Source organism: Kogia breviceps, chromosome 3, assembly GCF_026419965.1.
Source record: "Kogia breviceps isolate mKogBre1 chromosome 3, mKogBre1 haplotype 1, whole genome shotgun sequence".
Taxonomy (NCBI): Eukaryota; Metazoa; Chordata; class Mammalia; order Artiodactyla; family Physeteridae; genus Kogia; species Kogia breviceps.
In genome coordinates this window covers 65,317,913-65,335,961 of record NC_081312.1, presented here as the reverse complement: position 1 = coordinate 65,335,961, position 18,049 = coordinate 65,317,913, and the positions used below count along the sequence as shown (strand labels likewise).

The following is an 18,049-nucleotide window of genomic DNA, read 5'->3' as shown; positions in this document are numbered from 1 at the left end:
CCATTTCCCTGATTTCCTAGTCATAAATCTTAATTCCATGCACAAGAGTTCACTGTGTCCCTTTATATAACAAACCCCCAAACCCCCAACAAAAAAGAAGGCTTGAAGGCTAAAAAATACTCTGTTCTTAACTATTTCAGGTCAAGAAGGTCAGGAATAAACAGTACTGAAACTCCCTGACTGGACTGAAAACAGCTTAAAAAAAATCTGAGATCTCGGATGTCACTCATGCCAACAATTACTTTGACTCTTCTGGTCCTAGAACATAATCCCCTCAATGTTCAAAAGCCTTGGTCTCCAACTCAGCACGTTATCATCGAGAAAAGGGGAATTTATTTTTTAAACTTAACCAATTGATACATTCGCAATCAATGAAAAGTTTTCTACAGGATTCAATATTAACAGTTAATAAAAATCTGTCAATCGGCGGCGGTGATATAGGAAAAAACCTCTTCTGAGGTTATAAATCACACAGATAGCAATTCAAGCAGGGCCTGTCATTAGGATATTAGGGGGAAAATCCATAGATGATGCATAGTCATTCACAGACCATCCACGGGTCTTCTGTCCTTAGGCTCATAACTCACATTAAGTATCAAATATCATTCAATTTGACCAAATATTGCTCAGCACGTAAACTTACAAAAAAACTAAAACCCAATTTGTGGATGCCTGCTATTTAAAACGTCTAGCTCACTAATTGCAAAATCTATAGGAAAGTCTGCACGGCGGCAAAGCCTTGCTTGATCCTATGAGCAGTTCTAAATGAAAAACTGTCTCTATTGTAAGTAAATAAAGCGCTAAATGCACAGTTCCTGGCTCTAATGCTGTTTCTCTTGTGGGTTTTGAAAATGACCTCTGTAAGCATCAAGGACTATAACTTTTTAGATAAAGAAACCTGTTCTTGTTTTAAGTCTATGTCAGGTTCATTCCCCTATAGCCCATAGTTTTCAAAAGCAGAGGAAAAAGTAATCCAGAATTTAAAAAAAAAAAAAAAAAGTCCTGTTTCCAGAATGAAGTTCCCTGTCAGCCTGCCTTGGGCCTTAGGTGGAGAAGCAGAGATTAAAGAGTCAGTATTCTTTTTCATGTTTCATCTGCCAGTTTTGTGAATGTAGAAAGAAAAACCGGTAGCTACAGCTAAGCACCCAACTGTGGTATTAAGTAGAAAGTGTGATTCTAGCACACACACACCCCTAACTTACATGCTCTCCACATTAGTGAATTCAAAATTAATTTTTGAGTATCTAGCAGAAAACCCCCCACTCCCCATTCTCTGCAGCCATTGATGAAGGTAGCTCAAGGGGGGGGGGGGAGTGAGCCGAACAGCAGATGCGCACCCTCATATTGCCATGACGATAATGAAGCTCTCTGTTCAGCTGTGTGAATGTCAAGTGTGAAAATCTCCGATGATCTCACCATTTCCTATTTATTCTATACTTACCTGAATACACCAAGTATTACAGCTTTTTAATGCATATGCAAACCTCTAAAAATGCCCTTTTGTGAGACACTTTGCTAAAAGACCGCTTTTGAGATGTCTTCTTCATCTCCTCTTCAAACTGAATTAGACTGCTTCCTTCTTTTGAAGACACAAGTAACTCACTATTTAGAATCTTTGGCTTTGATTTTGTGGAACAGCCCAACAGGAAGAGACCATGTTCTCTTTTTTCCTCCATATTTCTGAAGGCAAACTTGGACTGATTTGTTTTGAGTTACTAACAGAGTTATGTTCTTGCCACAGACACAGGCTTCCTTTATGTCCTTTCAATCATCAGTCTATATCTCTGTGGACAAAGTTTTCCTAAGGAACACTGAAGTCCCTCTGTTGGCCACTGCGTGCAGAGCCATAGATGTGCGCTCCAGCAAGAGCTCATCAGATTGGGGGGGCGGGGGGCGGTTTTCTCTACAAGGAGTACATTTCTTGTATACTTGCCACTAAGCTCAAACCAAGAGGCCACGTGACTTTTTAAAAAGATAATCAATCTGAGCATCCAGTCTTTGTGGGGTAAAGTGTGTATGTGATGTAAAAGGTCATGGGTTCTAACACATAAGCATTCTTCTTTGGATTGAACTGTATTTGCCACTCCCTTCACAATTAGGGGTGGGTGGTATTTTGACACCTAGAGACAAAAATGGTCAAGTGAGCAGGGCTAGAATGGTTCCACCAGCCAAGATGTAAGTCTCTCCTTGTCTCTAGTAGTTTCTTCTCCCAAATGCAGGGTCATTTCTGTCCTCTGAAGTGCACAGTCTGTAACTCAAAGGCACCCGTAGCTTGGAAGGTGGAACAGTACTGATGACAACTTCTCAGTTTTCCTCAGAACTGAACAATAGCAGCCAAAAGCGATTGGCTGCACCCTAGACTTCAGGGCTCAAAGAAGCAAGCTGTCCTCAGTAGCAGAGAGGCGTCCACGGTAGAAAGGCTTTGATGCCGTGCAGACTTTATTATAGATTTTGCAGTTAGTGAGCTAGATGTCTTAAATAGCGGTCTGGGACCATCCAAGACTGAAAGGGCTTCTGGGAGAAACACAGTCAGCCTCCCTGTGTCTTCATGTTTACCCTCTAAAACCTAAGAAGAGGCCATTTCAGTGTTTTGAGATCCTTAAATAAAAACTAATTCTGGGCTTCCCTGGTGGCGCAGTGGTTGGAGGTCTGCCTGCCGATGCAGGGGAAGGACATGGGTTCGTGCCCCGGTCCGGGAAGATCCCACATGCCACGGAGCGGCTGGGCCCGTGAGCCATAGCCGCTAGGCCTGCACGTCCGGAGCCTGTGCTCCGCAACGGGAGAGGCCACAACAGTGAGAGGCCCACGTACCGCAAAAAAATTTAAAAACTAAACTAAAATAAAAACTAATTCCTATCACACAGTTTTAAAGACATCTTTCTAGAAATGTTATGATGTGATCCTTGAATTCAGTGGGCACACATAGGCTGCTCTACCAAAAGGTTTGGACAGCAAAAAGTAAACTTCGGGATAAACCAAAGAGAAGATGCCAGGTTATGTGTTAGAAGTACTCAGACCGTATCACAGTGTAAGACTAAAAATAAGATCCTCATAGATATTTCCTCTCTCTCTCGGTTTCTTCTCTTTATAGTTTGAGCACACTGTTATGAATGTTCTCCTGGGCTCATTGGTTTGATGAGGATCTATCTCTTTTCAAGGGACAATTAACTGGTTTTTAAGGACTTCCATACCAAGTAACTTACATCATGCTTATTTCTGTTTTTCTCCACAAAAGGGATTTTGTGAAATAGACTAACACAGACATTCTCTCATTTCTCTCCATTATTTAAAGCTAAAAACCCCCAAATAAAAACAGCAGCCCTGGATTAGACAGTATCAAAAAAGTTTTTGTGTTTTTCAAGTTGTCTAATTTACTACAAACTAAAAATCTCTTTCAAACTGGCACCAAAGTGGCTTTTCTTCCTGAGCTGATTAGGACCACATGAGCTCAGGAAAAGCTGTCAGATCCTGCCTCTGGCACAGCTGGAACGATCCAACTGATTTGCCAGTATGATTTTTTTTTTTTTAAAGCAGGAAGCTTCATCCACAAATCATAAATTTATATTCTAGAGCCCCAAGCAAAAAGTATTCCGTGTTCATTTTAAAAGAAGCAAAATTCCATTGTGACCGCTTTTATGGGTCCTCCTGAAAAACAGACGCAACTGGGGTGATATTTCGGTCAACATTTCATGCTACAGTAGCAGCTAACTTAGTGCCTTATCTTGAGTTATCTAGATTCCCACGGACACATGGGGGTGTCATTCAGAAAGCACCGATCGTCAGGAAACAGTCATGATCCAAGACCATGCTGGAATGTCTACCTTTTCAGAATTCTGTTTGTCAGGCTGGTCCAGGGCAAATTAATGGATTAGGTTAAACTTGTCTTCTTGAGCTGACGGTGATGGGGCCCTGGATCTGCTCTGTGGTGTGGACCATGGTAAGTGAAGGCACTCAAGTAGCTCCTGACTCCCCAGGGAACCCCTCAGGGGTCCTTCTCTCCGCAGCTCTTTCACCACCACTTCATCACGTAACCTTGCCTGGCCTGCCTGTCCCTCACTGAGGTCTCCTCCCTTTGCTAGATGGCCCTTGGCCTGGGTGATAAATAATATTCATGGAATCATGGGTCCTAATAACTTTGTATTTATCTTCTCAGGAAACACAGATGCACCTAATCAGACCCAGAGTCATGCTGCCTTAACCCAAAAAGGTGACACACATCAATCTTTTAGCAAATGAGGCATTCTGCCCCTTCACAGCACATCTATGGGGGCCCACTCCCAAGGCTGATGTTTTACTGGTCATGCATTTCAGAAAGGAGATTTTGTTTGTTTCTCTGTTTCTTTGTTTGTAAGTAAGAGAAAGTATTATTAGGAAGGAGAGGGTGTGGTGATCTCTATGCTGATTCTGCAAACTCTAATTTGACTTTATAATTTCTGTCTCACTTTGCCCCTTGCTACGCACTGTATTGTGGGGTCTTTTTTTTTTTTTTTTTTTTTTTTTAATTTTGCCTGCTTTGGGTCTAATTCCAGTCCAAAATCCCCAGCCAGGCTGGGCTGGTGTAGCCTACCATCTCAGTGTTTTCTTCATGTGACTCTACAAAAGGGGCTTCTTAGTCTCTTTGCCTTTATTAAAAATACTAGAACCATTTGAAATTATCCCTTATTCCAGATACACAGCAGGTAGAATTATATGCCAACCACTGATTGGGATGCTGTAAGTATTTCTGTGAAAATAATGGGCAGAATTTCATAACCTATCGTTCCTCTATTAATAGTTAACCAGGTTGAGAGGATTTGAATAAAAGCACATCTTGTTGCATGCAACAATGGTTTGACAGAAGTGCTGTATGGCAGAGTCAGTATTTTACTGCTTTCAGCTTCACTACACAGTTTTGGAGCCGGGGAAGCCATGCATGCCGAATGGCAGAACTTAAAATCGCCTACAAAAGCAGAGTACAGTCCTACCTGTGGAGCCTCACCACTAAGAGAAGGTGACAGTTCCGGGTTTTAAAAATACCCTAAACTGTAGAATAGTTTCCGAATAGAACTCGCTGCTCTTTGAAGCACTCATCAAAGCAAGGCTTTTTTCAAGCGACTGTTAAGACATAAGTATTACATTTTACAACCATCCATTTCGTGTATTGTGAGACAAAAAAAGAGAGAATGGGAGAAAAGCGTTGAACTTTATATGTTTATGGATAAAACATATGGAGGTTTGATTTTTGACCACTTTCAGAGCTAGGAAGAGTGCCTCAGACATGATGGGAAGAGCTTCTACAGCCTTAAACACAGCTCTTTTCCAAAGTGAGAACCCTTTACCCATCCAACCCCCCCCAAAAAAATCAAAATGTACTTCATGAAACTATTGTATATGAAGCACTTATTAGCCATAATTAAATGGACAATATGAATTTACTATGTCTTTAGGACTCTGGCTTGTTCTGGTTTAGAGCAAGATGATTAATGCAAATACATATTACTTGAGATAACCATTTAGCAGCTAATTTAGCCAAATTTATTACAGCAGTTAGAGGTTTTTCATTTCAGCAGACGGAGACAAGGACGTGCCAAAAGTGGGCAGCGTGGACGAGTGCACACTGCCCTCTAGTGGCCGGCCAGCTGGCGCGCTGTTGGGGGGTGTGGAGTCTCTGCAATTCGTATCCAAGCGATAACAGCGGGTTGTGCATGTTTCCGGCATCCTTTTAAACCCTTCCCATCCATAGCACTTTATTTCAGGGGCTGATTTACTGCACTCTTCCCCCTTTTACTAGCTCAAGCGTACCCAGATACAAATCAAATCCATTTCAACTTGGCAAGATTTTGGTTAAAGTATCATTTTTAACATCTGCATTTTAAAGCTCTCTTTCCGTGGATATTTAATGGCACCGTTTCACATTACTGATTGTTTTTACTTGTTCCTTCATTTGGGGCCATATTTCAGAGTCTGTGTGGAGCTGTCACTCTGTTTGGTTCTAGCCAAGTCAAACCTGTGCTTCCCTTAGGCCAGTGTTGCTCTCTGACTTGGTGAGGGAATGTATTTTGTTCCAACGTTCAGCAAATTTCTCACCAGAATCTCCCCTGACTGACCCATGTAGATTTAGTTCATACTATAAATTCTGTTCGACAAGATCAAAAGGAACCAATACATAAGGACACGGGTTGATACTGCTCGCACTGAGGTGAAATGATCAAAGACAGAGGGGGAAAGCATCTTTGGAACCATTCAGATATCCAGAATCACAAAGAGGGCTACCTTGAAGCTATGAATAAATCACATCCAAATTTGCCTTTATTCCCATCTAACGTCAAACCCATTGACAATATCCACGCCGCATTAGGTGTTCTGTGAGCCAAAAAGATTTGTAGTCCTGTTATCCTTCCTTTCACACCATGACTGCCCGAAATGGAATAAAGTCTTGCTACAAATGCTGGTAACCCTAGCTCCAGAGCCGCTGCTCCACTGAATTGGTGATTTTATTTGTCCTACTAATGGCATTCTACATTAAGCATACAGAGGGGCACCCCTGGCTTGGTGTAGGACTTCCCCTTTCTTCTTTTTTTTTAAAAGTAATTAATTTATTTTTGGCTGCGTTGGGTCTTCGTTGTTGCCCGCAGGCTTTCTCTAGTTGTGGTGAGCAGGGGCTACTCTTGGTTACGGCGCGTGGGCTTCTCATTGCGGTGGCTTCTCTTGTTGTGGAGCATGCAGGCTTCAGTAGTGGTGGCTCGCAGGCTCTAGAGCACAGGCTTAGTAGTTGTGGTGCACGGGTTTAGTTGCTCCGTGGCATGGGGGATCTTCCCGGATCAGGGCTCAAACCCGTGTTCCCTGCATTGGCAGGCGGATTATTAACCACTGCACCACCAGGGAAGTCCGGGACCTCCCCTTTCTAAGCTTCAGATTTTGCAGAGATGATAACCATTTCGTCCCAGTCCTAATATGCAATGCCTTCTATTCTATTTTGTTTTTTCACCAGTGCTGAATAAGGGCCAGTGTGTGACAAAGTACTATCGTTGGATGCAGAAGAATGGAGGATATATTTGGATACAGTCTAGTGCCACAATAGCTATTAACGCCAAGAACGCAAATGAGAAGAACATCATCTGGGTGAATTATCTTCTGAGGTATATTTTGGAATTCTTTTTCATTTCCATCTCAGTTATAAAACATGCAGCCCAATGGTAAATAGCTGACATGCTGTATTATCTTTTGACAGTATCTGGTGTGGAATTATATGGAAATTCTGCTTGTCTTTCCACAAGATTCAAAGAAACGGGAAAAGTTCAAAGCCATGTCGGTAGGGACTTGGAGGGCAGATTTGCGAAATGTTCAATAGTTCTTGGTCTGCCAACCTTGGGGCAGTTCTGCAGAGGTTGCTTTGGTTTTCCCACAAATGTTTGGGCCAGAAAAAGAACACAGACGTTTGCCTCCAGTGGAAGCATTCAAAAAGCATCTCCTTCTCCCCCACACGTTCTCACACTCATGCGCTCCAACCCATGTGAAAATTATGAGAAGGGGATGTGGAAGAAGTGGCAGAGTTCATATTCCTCCTGTATCCCATCTCTTTGAAGTCCTCAGCGTATCACGTAGGGTTGGATTCCCCAGACATTCAAGTTTGGGTAAGCAAAGAGAGTCGCTTTGCCAGAACTGAGACAATTTCAGTGTAAAAAATGAAGGCAGTCTTCTTCTGCCTGCTCTGTGATCTCAGGCAAGGGTGACCGCTGTTTTAACGCATCCTCAAATTTATATCCATTAATGCAGCCAAGCTCAACAGCCTCCTGAATTCCAGTGTGCAACACCACTCGTCTCTCCGTCCTTATCTGCTTGCTGCCTGTGGATTCAGGCTAGCACCAAAGTAACCAAGACGCATAGCCTGGGTGGTCTGCATCTGGGGAGAAGCTTTCTGGGAGGTTCTCCACCAATCCTGCCGTGAAGCTATCCAAATGCTCAGCCTAGCTCCCCTCCCACCATTGTCATTCTAGTCTTTGGCTTCTCTTGGCCTAAAGCCACCAAGCAGGGCCCACATGTGGTCTGAGGAGGAAAACTTCCAGTAGGTCTTATGAATGGAAGTTGTTGCCCTTTGACTGATAATCTAGACAGGGAGTACCGAATCCCATTCTTCTTTGAGACAGCGATGCAGACAGCCGCGGCTCATCAGCACGCTGACCCTTCAGAGTGTGTGCGCGTCCGCTGGTGACAACTTGAAGGCATGAATGTGCTTGCTTCCCAATAGCATATCCATCAGACACTAATGATTATTGCTCTAGAGAGGGCTTTAATGTGCACCACTTAGAAGAGTCTTCATTCATCTACTTTCTTTTCCCTTCTTTGACCTCTTCTACTCTACATTAATTCTCTCTAAAGATAAAAGTATGGGTATCTAATGGGGCTTTCTCCAAAGCCTGCTTTTCATGCAAACTATCCCCTGTGTTTGTGATATGCACAAGATGGGTTCTGCTATCAGGGAATTCTTTTACTTAAAGGTTTATGGAACAGTGGCTGTACGCAATGCAGAAGGTTATAAAAACTCGCATGCCAAAGAGAAGACAGAATAAGGTATTGTGGCACTGACATTCACTGTGCCAAGGAGACCCATTATTATTAAAAATTAGACATTAGTAACAGGGACACCATAGACTGTAGGATGGCCGTCCCCCAGGCTGCTGGAGCACTGAATATACATCCCTATGCTGGAGCATAGGGGCACTAAAGTAACCCCTATGGTTGTTCATCTCATTCAGGGAGACTTCTTCCCATCTGGATCTTTCTTACTGCCTCATCAGCCTCATGACTTCCTACTCTGCCCCCAAACAGAGGGAGTGAGGAGGGGTAGGGAGAGGTCAGCTGGTGCTACTTTGGAGCAACACTCTTGGTCTAGCCTAGGATCACATGGTACAAGCTCAGGAGCGTTTGGTGCTCCTGGTCCACCTAATTCCATACGGAGAAGAAGGAAGCAGTTTGGGTACCAAAGACCAGCCTTCAGGCTCAAAGAGCCTCAATCGCAGGCAAGCCAGACGTGTTTCAGCTGACCTGAAGACTCACCCTGGGTTCAATAATAGAAGACTGGGAGTTGGCCGACAAGGGACTTGTGAACCCACATGGCATCTGGACCAAAGGAGACTGACAGACATGAGCTTTAGCAGAGGAAGCTCCCCAGGTCTGTCACTCATCAGGATCACTTCTCCAGGCTGGAGGTCTAGGAAGAAGGGCCTTGGCCTGATAGCAACTATTGAAGTTGGTTTTTCTTTCCCACATTCCTGTCCTTTGTTCTTCCCCAAGCAGTATTTTCATGCTCCCTCTTGCTGGCCAGAATCCCTCACTTCTGGGCTCCATCCAGGCTTGCACTTCCCTGTTCTGAAATTACTGCTCCTCCAGTCTTCTTCCTGTACCCTCACAACACCTGGTAGAATTACAGAAACTGCACAAGGGCTGAGGCTACCTTCCCCCCGGCATCTGGCTCATCTGATCATCTAGAGAAAGCTCTGCTGCTGATGCTAATTCACACTAAGGAGTAAAGCCTTGATAATTTATCTTAGTGAATTAACCCCTCTGGGATATTTGCAGTTTTAGTGTAGTTACTGAAACAGTGACTCTCTGATACAGGAATTTTACTAGAAATTAGCTAGTGAGTCATAGAGACCTATGGAAGGTCTCTGGCTGACTGGCCATGATAGAAGGACAAAAGAGGCATTTTCCATTTGGAGGCAAGAGACTTTCCTTGTGCCTTCAGATTAAGCAGCTGGTACTGCTCATACGCTGGCCTGGCCTTGGAGTGGCATTTCTAGAAGATTGCTGACTGACCGAACACGCTCCCTTTTCCAGAGGAGGCTTGTTTCTGAATTGAAAATAGAACAAGAATGAAGCACTTCTGTGCAAATGGGGTTAGCTTCATTCTCTCACACTGGGACTCTCCCCACTGCAATCAGATTTCCAGCTAACAAGCCACAGGTGTACACCACACGAGCAGATGAAAATGTGATTGTAATGGGTGTGTTGACAGTTCAGTAGCCATAATCCACGCAGCCCAAGGTGCACCTGTGCATCTGTCAGATCGTTAGGTGTTGAGGGCTCTGCCCCCCAACTCCCCGCCACCAATAGCCTTAGAGCCATCTGAACAGCTGAGGGCTCCATCAAGGAGCCAAGACAAGGGTACTGAAGCAATGGACTCATTAGGAGCCCAGGAGAAGGCAGGACACACCGGGAGGCAGGGGAATGAATTGTTGAGGGTGCTTCTCTCATCCTCCCTTCCCCCAGGTGTGGTACTGGGAGGAATGTCAAGCAGCCCAGTTCCCTGGCCCCCAGTGGTACCTGATTATTTGAAAGCTCTTTGGTGGCTTTCACGTAGCATTTGGGTATTCAGTCATTGTGGCAAGGTGCACCTGTTCCCCAGCGCATGCAATCCAAGCTTCTGTAAAATTCCCATGATGAGCTGAGAAATGATTTCATGCTTAGTCTTTCAAACCCTCTAAACTCCAAAAGTATGGGGCAAGGAAGTGGGAAGAAGATGGTCAAAAGCAACCTATCCAGAATGGGTGTCTGCACCCCTGATGAACACCTCCCTCCTCCACAGCAACCCCGAGTACAAGGACACGCCAATGGACATCGCACAACTTCCCCACCTGCCGGAGAAAACTTCGGAATCCTCAGAGACCTCCGACTCTGAGTCAGACTCTAAAGACACCTCAGGTATTACAGGTATTACGACTTCTCCGTGTTCTGCAGTTATGGCTTGCTTTTCCAAACTTGAGGGGTGGGCAACGGCCAAAGGAGTGTCATCTGAACGAAGCAACTGGTCAAAGTTTATATAGGGATATATGTCACATCAAGTTATTACTGAGTCTTTCTCAACACATATATGTATATATACTTATATACCACTACATACAGATGTACACACTACATAAGTGTGTGCACATATATACAATGCATACATTTATGTATGTGGTGTTATATAAATACATACATGCATCTAAATATGTATAAATATATACACATATGCATGTTGTGGTATGTATTCATACACATAGGTATATCATGGTATATAAATATACATACACAAATATACAGAGAGATTGATTGATTTAGCCATCACTTAATGTCAGCCCTCCATACAGAAGAAGCCCGGCGCTAACCCCACAGCTAGCTCCAACCTCTTTACCAGAAGCAGACAGCAGGGCTATCTCTGTTGCTCCAAGACAGACCGTGACTTTGAGCCCCAAATATTCACATCCTCACCAAGCTGGGATTGAACCTCTAAAGTGGGATACTTAGTGGCATCGGTAAATGACTCTTTCTGGGTGCCGTCTGTTACTCATTTTCTGAATCTATGCTGAACAAATCCATGCTTTCCCATTCCTAGTTATTTTAGAAAGCAAACTTTGAGTAGTTCTTTGGAGCACAGGAAAGCTAATATAAAAATTTACTTTTCCTCCATTTCCCAGTCCCCTTCCACAGACACACACAGATGCAAGGGGCACATAACTCATAGAATTTACGGCTGCAAAAAATCCGAAGCCTCTCCTAACCCAACCTTTTCTGCTAAATAAATGAAGGCCGGAGTAGTTACATGATTTGTCCAAGGTACTAGTCCAGGCTGCCATCCAAAAGCAGAGCCATAAAATCAGCATCATCCCTAAAGGTTCTGAGGTTCTATTACTGAGAAAAATCTATCCTTCCTAAAATGTGCCAGATGACTAGGGCACACCGGCCACAAACCCCATCCTTAGGGAACATGCTCTTGTACCGTATTCCCTCTACTCCAGACACAGCTTCAGGGAGGCGGAAGCAGGTGGGGAGGATCTTGATTGATTTCCTGTAAATTGCATTCATTCGAGAAAGTTCTTTACGAGGGCAGAGTTCTAGAACAGACAATCTCTGCTCCTTATTTATATAGTATATAGCAGTGAACAAAAAAGACAAAAATTCCCTGCCCTGTGGAGCTTATATTCCAGTTGGGGGAAGAGACAGAAGTAAATACAAATAAAACATACAATGAATCAGATGGCGTTCGGTGCTCTAGGTAAAAATAACTTTAGGAATAGAGAGTATGGTTTTCAATAATGAGCAAATATTTACCAGGGGAAGGTGCAGACCTCTTTGGACCAAAGTCACCTTGCAAATCATCATTTTTCTCTGTCACTACCACCTTATTCCCGGTTATTTACTCTTGAGTCCGTGAGCATTTTCGCAGAACATCTCGAATGTTAACGTGCCTAAGAATCACCTGGGGATCCTGTTCAAATGAAGAACCTGATCCAGTAGGCCTGGGTGGAAACCTGGGATTCTGCATTTGTAGCAAGCCTCCAGGTGATGCCAATGCTGCGGGCGGGTCCGGGGACCGCACTTCTGAGTCAGGGTCCCGCTAATCTAGGTCCTTAAGAGAGGGAAAGCCCAGGCTTTAAGTAACCGAGGCAGTGGAGTAGCTCAGGATAAGGCAAGACCCCCTCCCACCTCCACCCTCCCCTCCCCCACCCCCGCAGGTGAGAGGTGGGTCTTGCCCTGCTAACCCCGTTGTCTCCTGTGCCTCCTCTCCCCGCCCCCTACCCCCCGCGGCCGCCGGCCCCACGCAGAGGACAATGAGAACTCCAAGTCCGACGAGAAGGGGAACCAGTCCGAGAACAGCGAAGACCCGGAGCCCGACCGCAAGAAGTCGGGCAACACGTGCGACAACGACATGAACTGCAACGACGACGGCCACAGCTCTAGCAACCCGGACAGCCGCGACAGCGACGACAGCTTCGAGCACTCGGACTTTGAGAACCCCAAGGCGGCCGAGGACGGCGGCGGCTTCGGCGCGCTGGGCCCCATGCAGATCAAGGTCGAGCGCTACGTGGAGAGCGAGTCGGACCTGCGGCTGCAGAACTGCGAGTCGCTGTCTTCGGACAGCGCCAAGGACTCGGACAGCGCGGGCGAGGCGGGCGCGCAGGCCTCCAGCAAGCACCAGAAGCGCAAGAAGAGGCGGAAACGGCAGAAGGGCGGCAGCGCCAGCCGCCGGCGCCTGTCCAGCGCGTCGAGCCCCGGCGGCCTGGACGCGGGCCTGGTGGAGCCCCCGCGGCTGCTGTCCTCCCCCAACAGTGCCTCGGTGCTCAAGATCAAGACGGAGATCTCGGAACCCATCAACTTCGACAACGACAGCAGCATCTGGAACTACCCGCCCAACCGGGAGATCTCCCGGAACGAGTCGCCCTACAGCATGACCAAGCCCCCCAGCTCCGAGCACTTCCCGTCCCCGCCGGGCGGCGCAGGCGGCGGGGGCCTGCACGTGGCCATCCCCGACTCGGTCCTCACTCCGCCCGGTGCCGACGGCACGGCCGCCGCCTCCCGCAAGACTCAGTTCGGCACCTCGGCCCCCGCGGCCTTGGCCCCCGTCGCCTCCGACCCGCTGTCGCCCCCGCTCTCGGCGTCCCCGCGGGACAAGCACCCCGGGGGCGGAAGCGGCGGCGGCGGCGGCGGTGGGAGCGGCCCCGGAGCGTCCAACTCCTTGCTGTACACTGGGGACCTGGAGGCGCTGCAGAGGTTGCAGGCGGGCAACGTCGTGCTGCCGCTGGTGCACAGGGTGACCGGGACGCTGGCGGCCACCAGCACGGCCGCGCAGAGGGTCTACACCACGGGCACCATCCGCTACGCGCCCGCCGAGGTGACCCTGGCCATGCAGGGCAACCTGCTGCCCAACGCGCACGCTGTTAACTTCGTGGACGTTAACAGCCCGGGCTTCGGCCTTGACCCCAAGACGCCCATGGAGATGCTCTACCACCACGTGCACCGGCTCAACATGTCGGGACCGTTTGGCGGCGCCGTGAGCGCGGCCAGCCTGACGCAGATGCCCGCCGGCAACGTGTTCACCACGGCCGAGGGACTCTTCTCCACGCTGCCCTTCCCCGTCTACAGCAACGGCATCCACGCGGCACAGACTCTGGAGCGCAAGGAGGACTGAGCACCGCCCAGCGCGGCCCGGGGCTCTGCCCGGAGGCATCGTCGGCGTTTTCGTTTAGACCTTTGATTCTAGCACTTTGAATTCGAGCAGGTCAGCATCTTCTCTCGCCAAGACGGTCCCCGTTCCATCCCCTCTTTCTTTCACTGGACTCATTCTTTCCTGTAAAGATATGTTTATTTTTGGCCTTCAGAGGGTCAGACGACCGGTTGCCTGCCATTTTGTCTTCTTCCGAGATGTGTGTTGGGTTGTTTTGCTTTCCTTTGCATCTTTATTAAGATGTCTTTAATGTGTATATGCCTCTGCCATAGAATACTCAGTCTTGTGGTCAAGAGATTTCTCAAATGACAACCATTGAGTTTTCTTCGTAAAGATCTTGATATGATCAAGATTGAAAGAGACAAGCATAAACAATGTGCCCTGTTTGACTAAGTCAAATGAAATGGGGTGGTGTTTTTGTTTTTGTTCCTAATTCCTTTGAAAATAGGGGGATAGTATTTTAGAATTTTATGCAGAATTTAATTCTCTTTTTATGGTTAAGATTTTCTTACTTGCACATAAAAATAATTTGGGTTCTTAAACTTAATTTCTGGCCTGTGACTAGAATGTTTAAAACAAAAGTTGGACTAAATGTTAATTACTGAAACATTAACTTAATTTCTAAAACCATGGTGCTATCATTTATTAATCTGTAATGTCTTCATACAAAATGCAGCTCCTGGGCTGGGTTTTGAAAAAAATGTGTTCTGTCCTGGTCTGGAGTCCATTGCTGCAGTCTCCTTGGTTAGTTAAGACAAAGCCCTCATTAATGTTTGCTGCAGGACTTAAAATTTTTTACCTCCCAACTAACATAGCCTCACATTAAATTTAATGGGTCAGGAAAGCCCTTTTTAAAAGGGCTTTTGGAGAACTCAATCAGACTGATTTGAGGAGCAGTTTAGGTACATACTGCCTTTTGTTGAGCTTTCTTTCTTTCCTTTTCTCAGTCTAACTGAGGCTAAGTTTTGCAACTTCAATAACACTTTGGAGTAAAAGAAGGAAAAAAATATTTAACGTTTTTGATTTTTTCATTTCTTGCTAAAAAAAAAAAAAGGAAGGTTGTATTTGGGGGGACTGATTTGGTGAATTTTTTTTTCCCCTTTGGTTCTTTTATTTCTAGGTTGGAACCAGTAAGGTTTAAAACTAAAGAATGGGTTAAAATAAACTTCAAACAGATATAACTGCAACGGAAAACTGCACATTAAGTTTAAAAAAAAAGAAAAAAAAGAAAAAGAAAAAGAAAAAAATATCCTATTTTGTCTTTGTTGCCAGAAATCAGTGTAGTGTCAAACACTCCAAATGACTGTCAAGTATAAATTCTTCTTCCACTCCATTTTTGGCAGCTGTTTGTTAAGGCATCTAATAACAGATGTGAGAACTGTAATGTGTGCACTGTGTATGTGTCCTTGGCTGTCAGTCCATTGCAGTTTCAATGTGTGTTTCTATATGCAGTATATACTAAGCTAATGTAGTTGTTTTGTCCTTTGTCTTCTCTGTGCTCTATCTCTAGTACAGTCCCATTCCTGCAGTCCTAGTGAATCAGTGATTCTTGGGGGTTAGTGATTTTTGTGTGGTGGCCTTCCTCTATAACGTCACCCTATGCTGCTTCTACTGTCTGTGAATCTTCCATTTCACTTTTTAAGATTTCTGCCGTTGCTTTGCTGGTGTATATTCTCCCAACCTCTCCTCTTTCTCTCCCCCTCTCTCTCCCTCTCCCTCCCTCCCTCTCTCTCCCCCCCCCTCCCTGCTCTCTCTCGTCTCCCCTTTTCCTGCCTCATCTCCCCCCAACCCCAACTTTTCGAAAATCTTTTTCATTCTCAGAGATAAAAAGACTCTTAACTAGCTCAAGGTTAATGGAGCCATTTTTCCCATAATGGAATTCTGGGTATGACTCTTTCTTCTGGAGTGCCACACAAAGCACTGAAGAATAATGCTCAGATATATGAAATAAATTGATGCCATATAGCCTCAGTTGTTAACATTCCCAGAGTCCCTTGTGTTCTACCTATAAGCAGTGGGTGCTTTGCTTTGGTTTCCTTCCAGGTTGGCTGATGGAGCAATATATAAAGCAATTTACCAGTGAGACAGAAAATTATTTCAAAGGTCAACCAACATTTTTTAAAAACAAAAGGGGAGGGGGGGGGATGGACTATAGAACTGTCGTATATATTTGTTTATGTGTGCAATGCTAATATAGTAACTCGGCTGTCCTTTGAATATCACTGTGTTGAGTGGATTCCTCCAGGCCCTTTGATTCCATGAGTTGGGCCCAAACCACTGTGGAATAGTGAAAAGAAGTTTAATGCCACAAATTCTAATAGTGAGCACTTACTTGAAGGATTTGAGTAGGTTTAGGAAGTGAAGAAGGCCAATCACGAAATTTAAAGAGTAATTTTGGAAGCTCTACTCTAGCTATTGAACAATCAAAGGAACGCACCTATCAGCTACAAAGAACAGCTAGACAGCTGTTTTTTATTTTCTTTTATAAATGTTTCTGTGTTGTGTCAAAATGATTTCTGGTGATTTAAACTAACAGATAATCACAGCTGCTGTCTAAATCCATAGTGTTAAAATTACAAAGTGAAAAAAAAAATACTTCATTACCTGTGAAGACTGTGTCTGTGTTTTTAACTATTTCTTGTACAAATATATGAAAACTTTTATGAGGAGACTGGTGCCAAGTAGCTGAATAATGGGGAAAGGGATATTCTGTTCGTAAAAATCGTAGCAGTGTTACCAACTCTACAATATATATATAAAAAAATTAAAACATTACAAAGCGACAGCTATGGTACATTTGTTTTGTGTGAAGCTAACGGGACCTAACTTCCTGAGTGCCTGGCTTATTTTGAAACATTTTTTTTCATTGACCATTTATAATGCTGCAAATCAGAAATGTACATACTTCATTTACAACAGGGTTCTTTTTATACTTTTGTAGATTCTCATACATGTCACATACATGGTTGTCTTTATGTAACTTAATTTTTCATCTGCAGGTGCCATTTTCATAATAAACTTCTCTTGGATTTGTTACTATCTGGCATCATTTCTTTTACATGTAACCATCCTAACTAATGAATGCTGGTAGTATTTGTTTAAGCAGGTACCTTGGTCATTATTCTTGATTTAAACAAAAAAGAAAAAAATTTTTAAAGCATCCATATTTTTGCTAGTTTCGGACAAAATGCGTAGCTTGTATACCGATGAGGCTGACTGACAAGGCACAGATTAAGATGCTAATCCAAATACTACACCAAACGTGCAACCATCCTAGATTTTCAGCTACCCCAACTCATTGTCATATGAGCATTATTATGTACGTTATCAAAGCTGAACAATGGGCCTGCGACATTAAGCACTATGGGAAGTGTGCATTTTTTCTTGATTAATGCACAGTAAATGATGAGAGTTTTCATACATTAATCATTTAAAATGCACTTGATATTTTCATTTATTATGAGCTCTAATGTATAACCAACTGTTCCATTGCTTATATCGTCTCCTTATACTAAATATGTATTTTCTTTCTCCAGATAAGCCAAGTAAGTCATGATTGTGCTGCGTTATTGGGTAGGTCAGCATCCAGCCTGTCCCTTTTTGAGGCAGGTCAGCTGGCCAACTCCAAAAAATAAACAAATAAAGAGGGAAAACTTCAGCCGCTCTCTCAAAGTTAAGGATACAGGTGGGTCACCTGTTAAGTCTGTGCTCTCCAGAAAATGAAGACATATGGATGGGTTGAGTGGAAAGAAAAAGCAAACGCTTTGTCCAAAAGCTCCCAACTATAGTAAATATCATGTCCTACTTTAAGTCTTTGATGACATTTGCTAATTTGAGGGTACTTTTGGTTAATGGAGGATAGCTTCAGACTGGTGGATGTGGAAATGCAGTTATGGTTGTGGGGTCCTAGATCTCTCCACTAGACCCTTTATGGATCCCTGGAAATAAGTACTTAAAAATTAGAAATAGGAAGAGGGTGACTGAGAATACAGAACTGGATTCTCTCAACTACTTTGCCAAAATCTATCTTTCCTTTTTGCTCTTGAGTCAGAAGAATGTAGTAGAGCAATATTGAGAAACAAACAA

At 44.5% G+C, this 18,049-nt stretch overlaps 1 protein-coding gene across 4 annotated transcripts in view; it reads left to right on the top strand.

Annotated features, from left to right (window-relative positions):
* The window catches only part of NPAS3 (neuronal PAS domain protein 3), an 868,173-nt gene extending 851,217 nt beyond the window's left edge, over positions 1 to 16,956 (top strand). For 2 of the 4 annotated variants that reach the window (XM_059059545.2, XM_059059547.2), the window contains 3 exons: positions 6,971 to 7,118; positions 10,565 to 10,689; positions 12,564 to 16,956. In XM_059059545.2, coding sequence (XP_058915528.1) covers positions 6,971 to 7,118; positions 10,565 to 10,689; positions 12,564 to 13,927 — 1,637 coding nt within the window. In that variant the 3' untranslated portion in view covers positions 13,928 to 16,956. The remainder of the gene's footprint in view (positions 1 to 6,970; positions 7,119 to 10,564; positions 10,690 to 12,563) is intronic. The other 2 variants (XM_067028590.1, XM_067028589.1) reach the window with 1 other exon arrangement.
* The last annotated feature ends 1,093 nt before the right edge of the window (positions 16,957 to 18,049 follow it).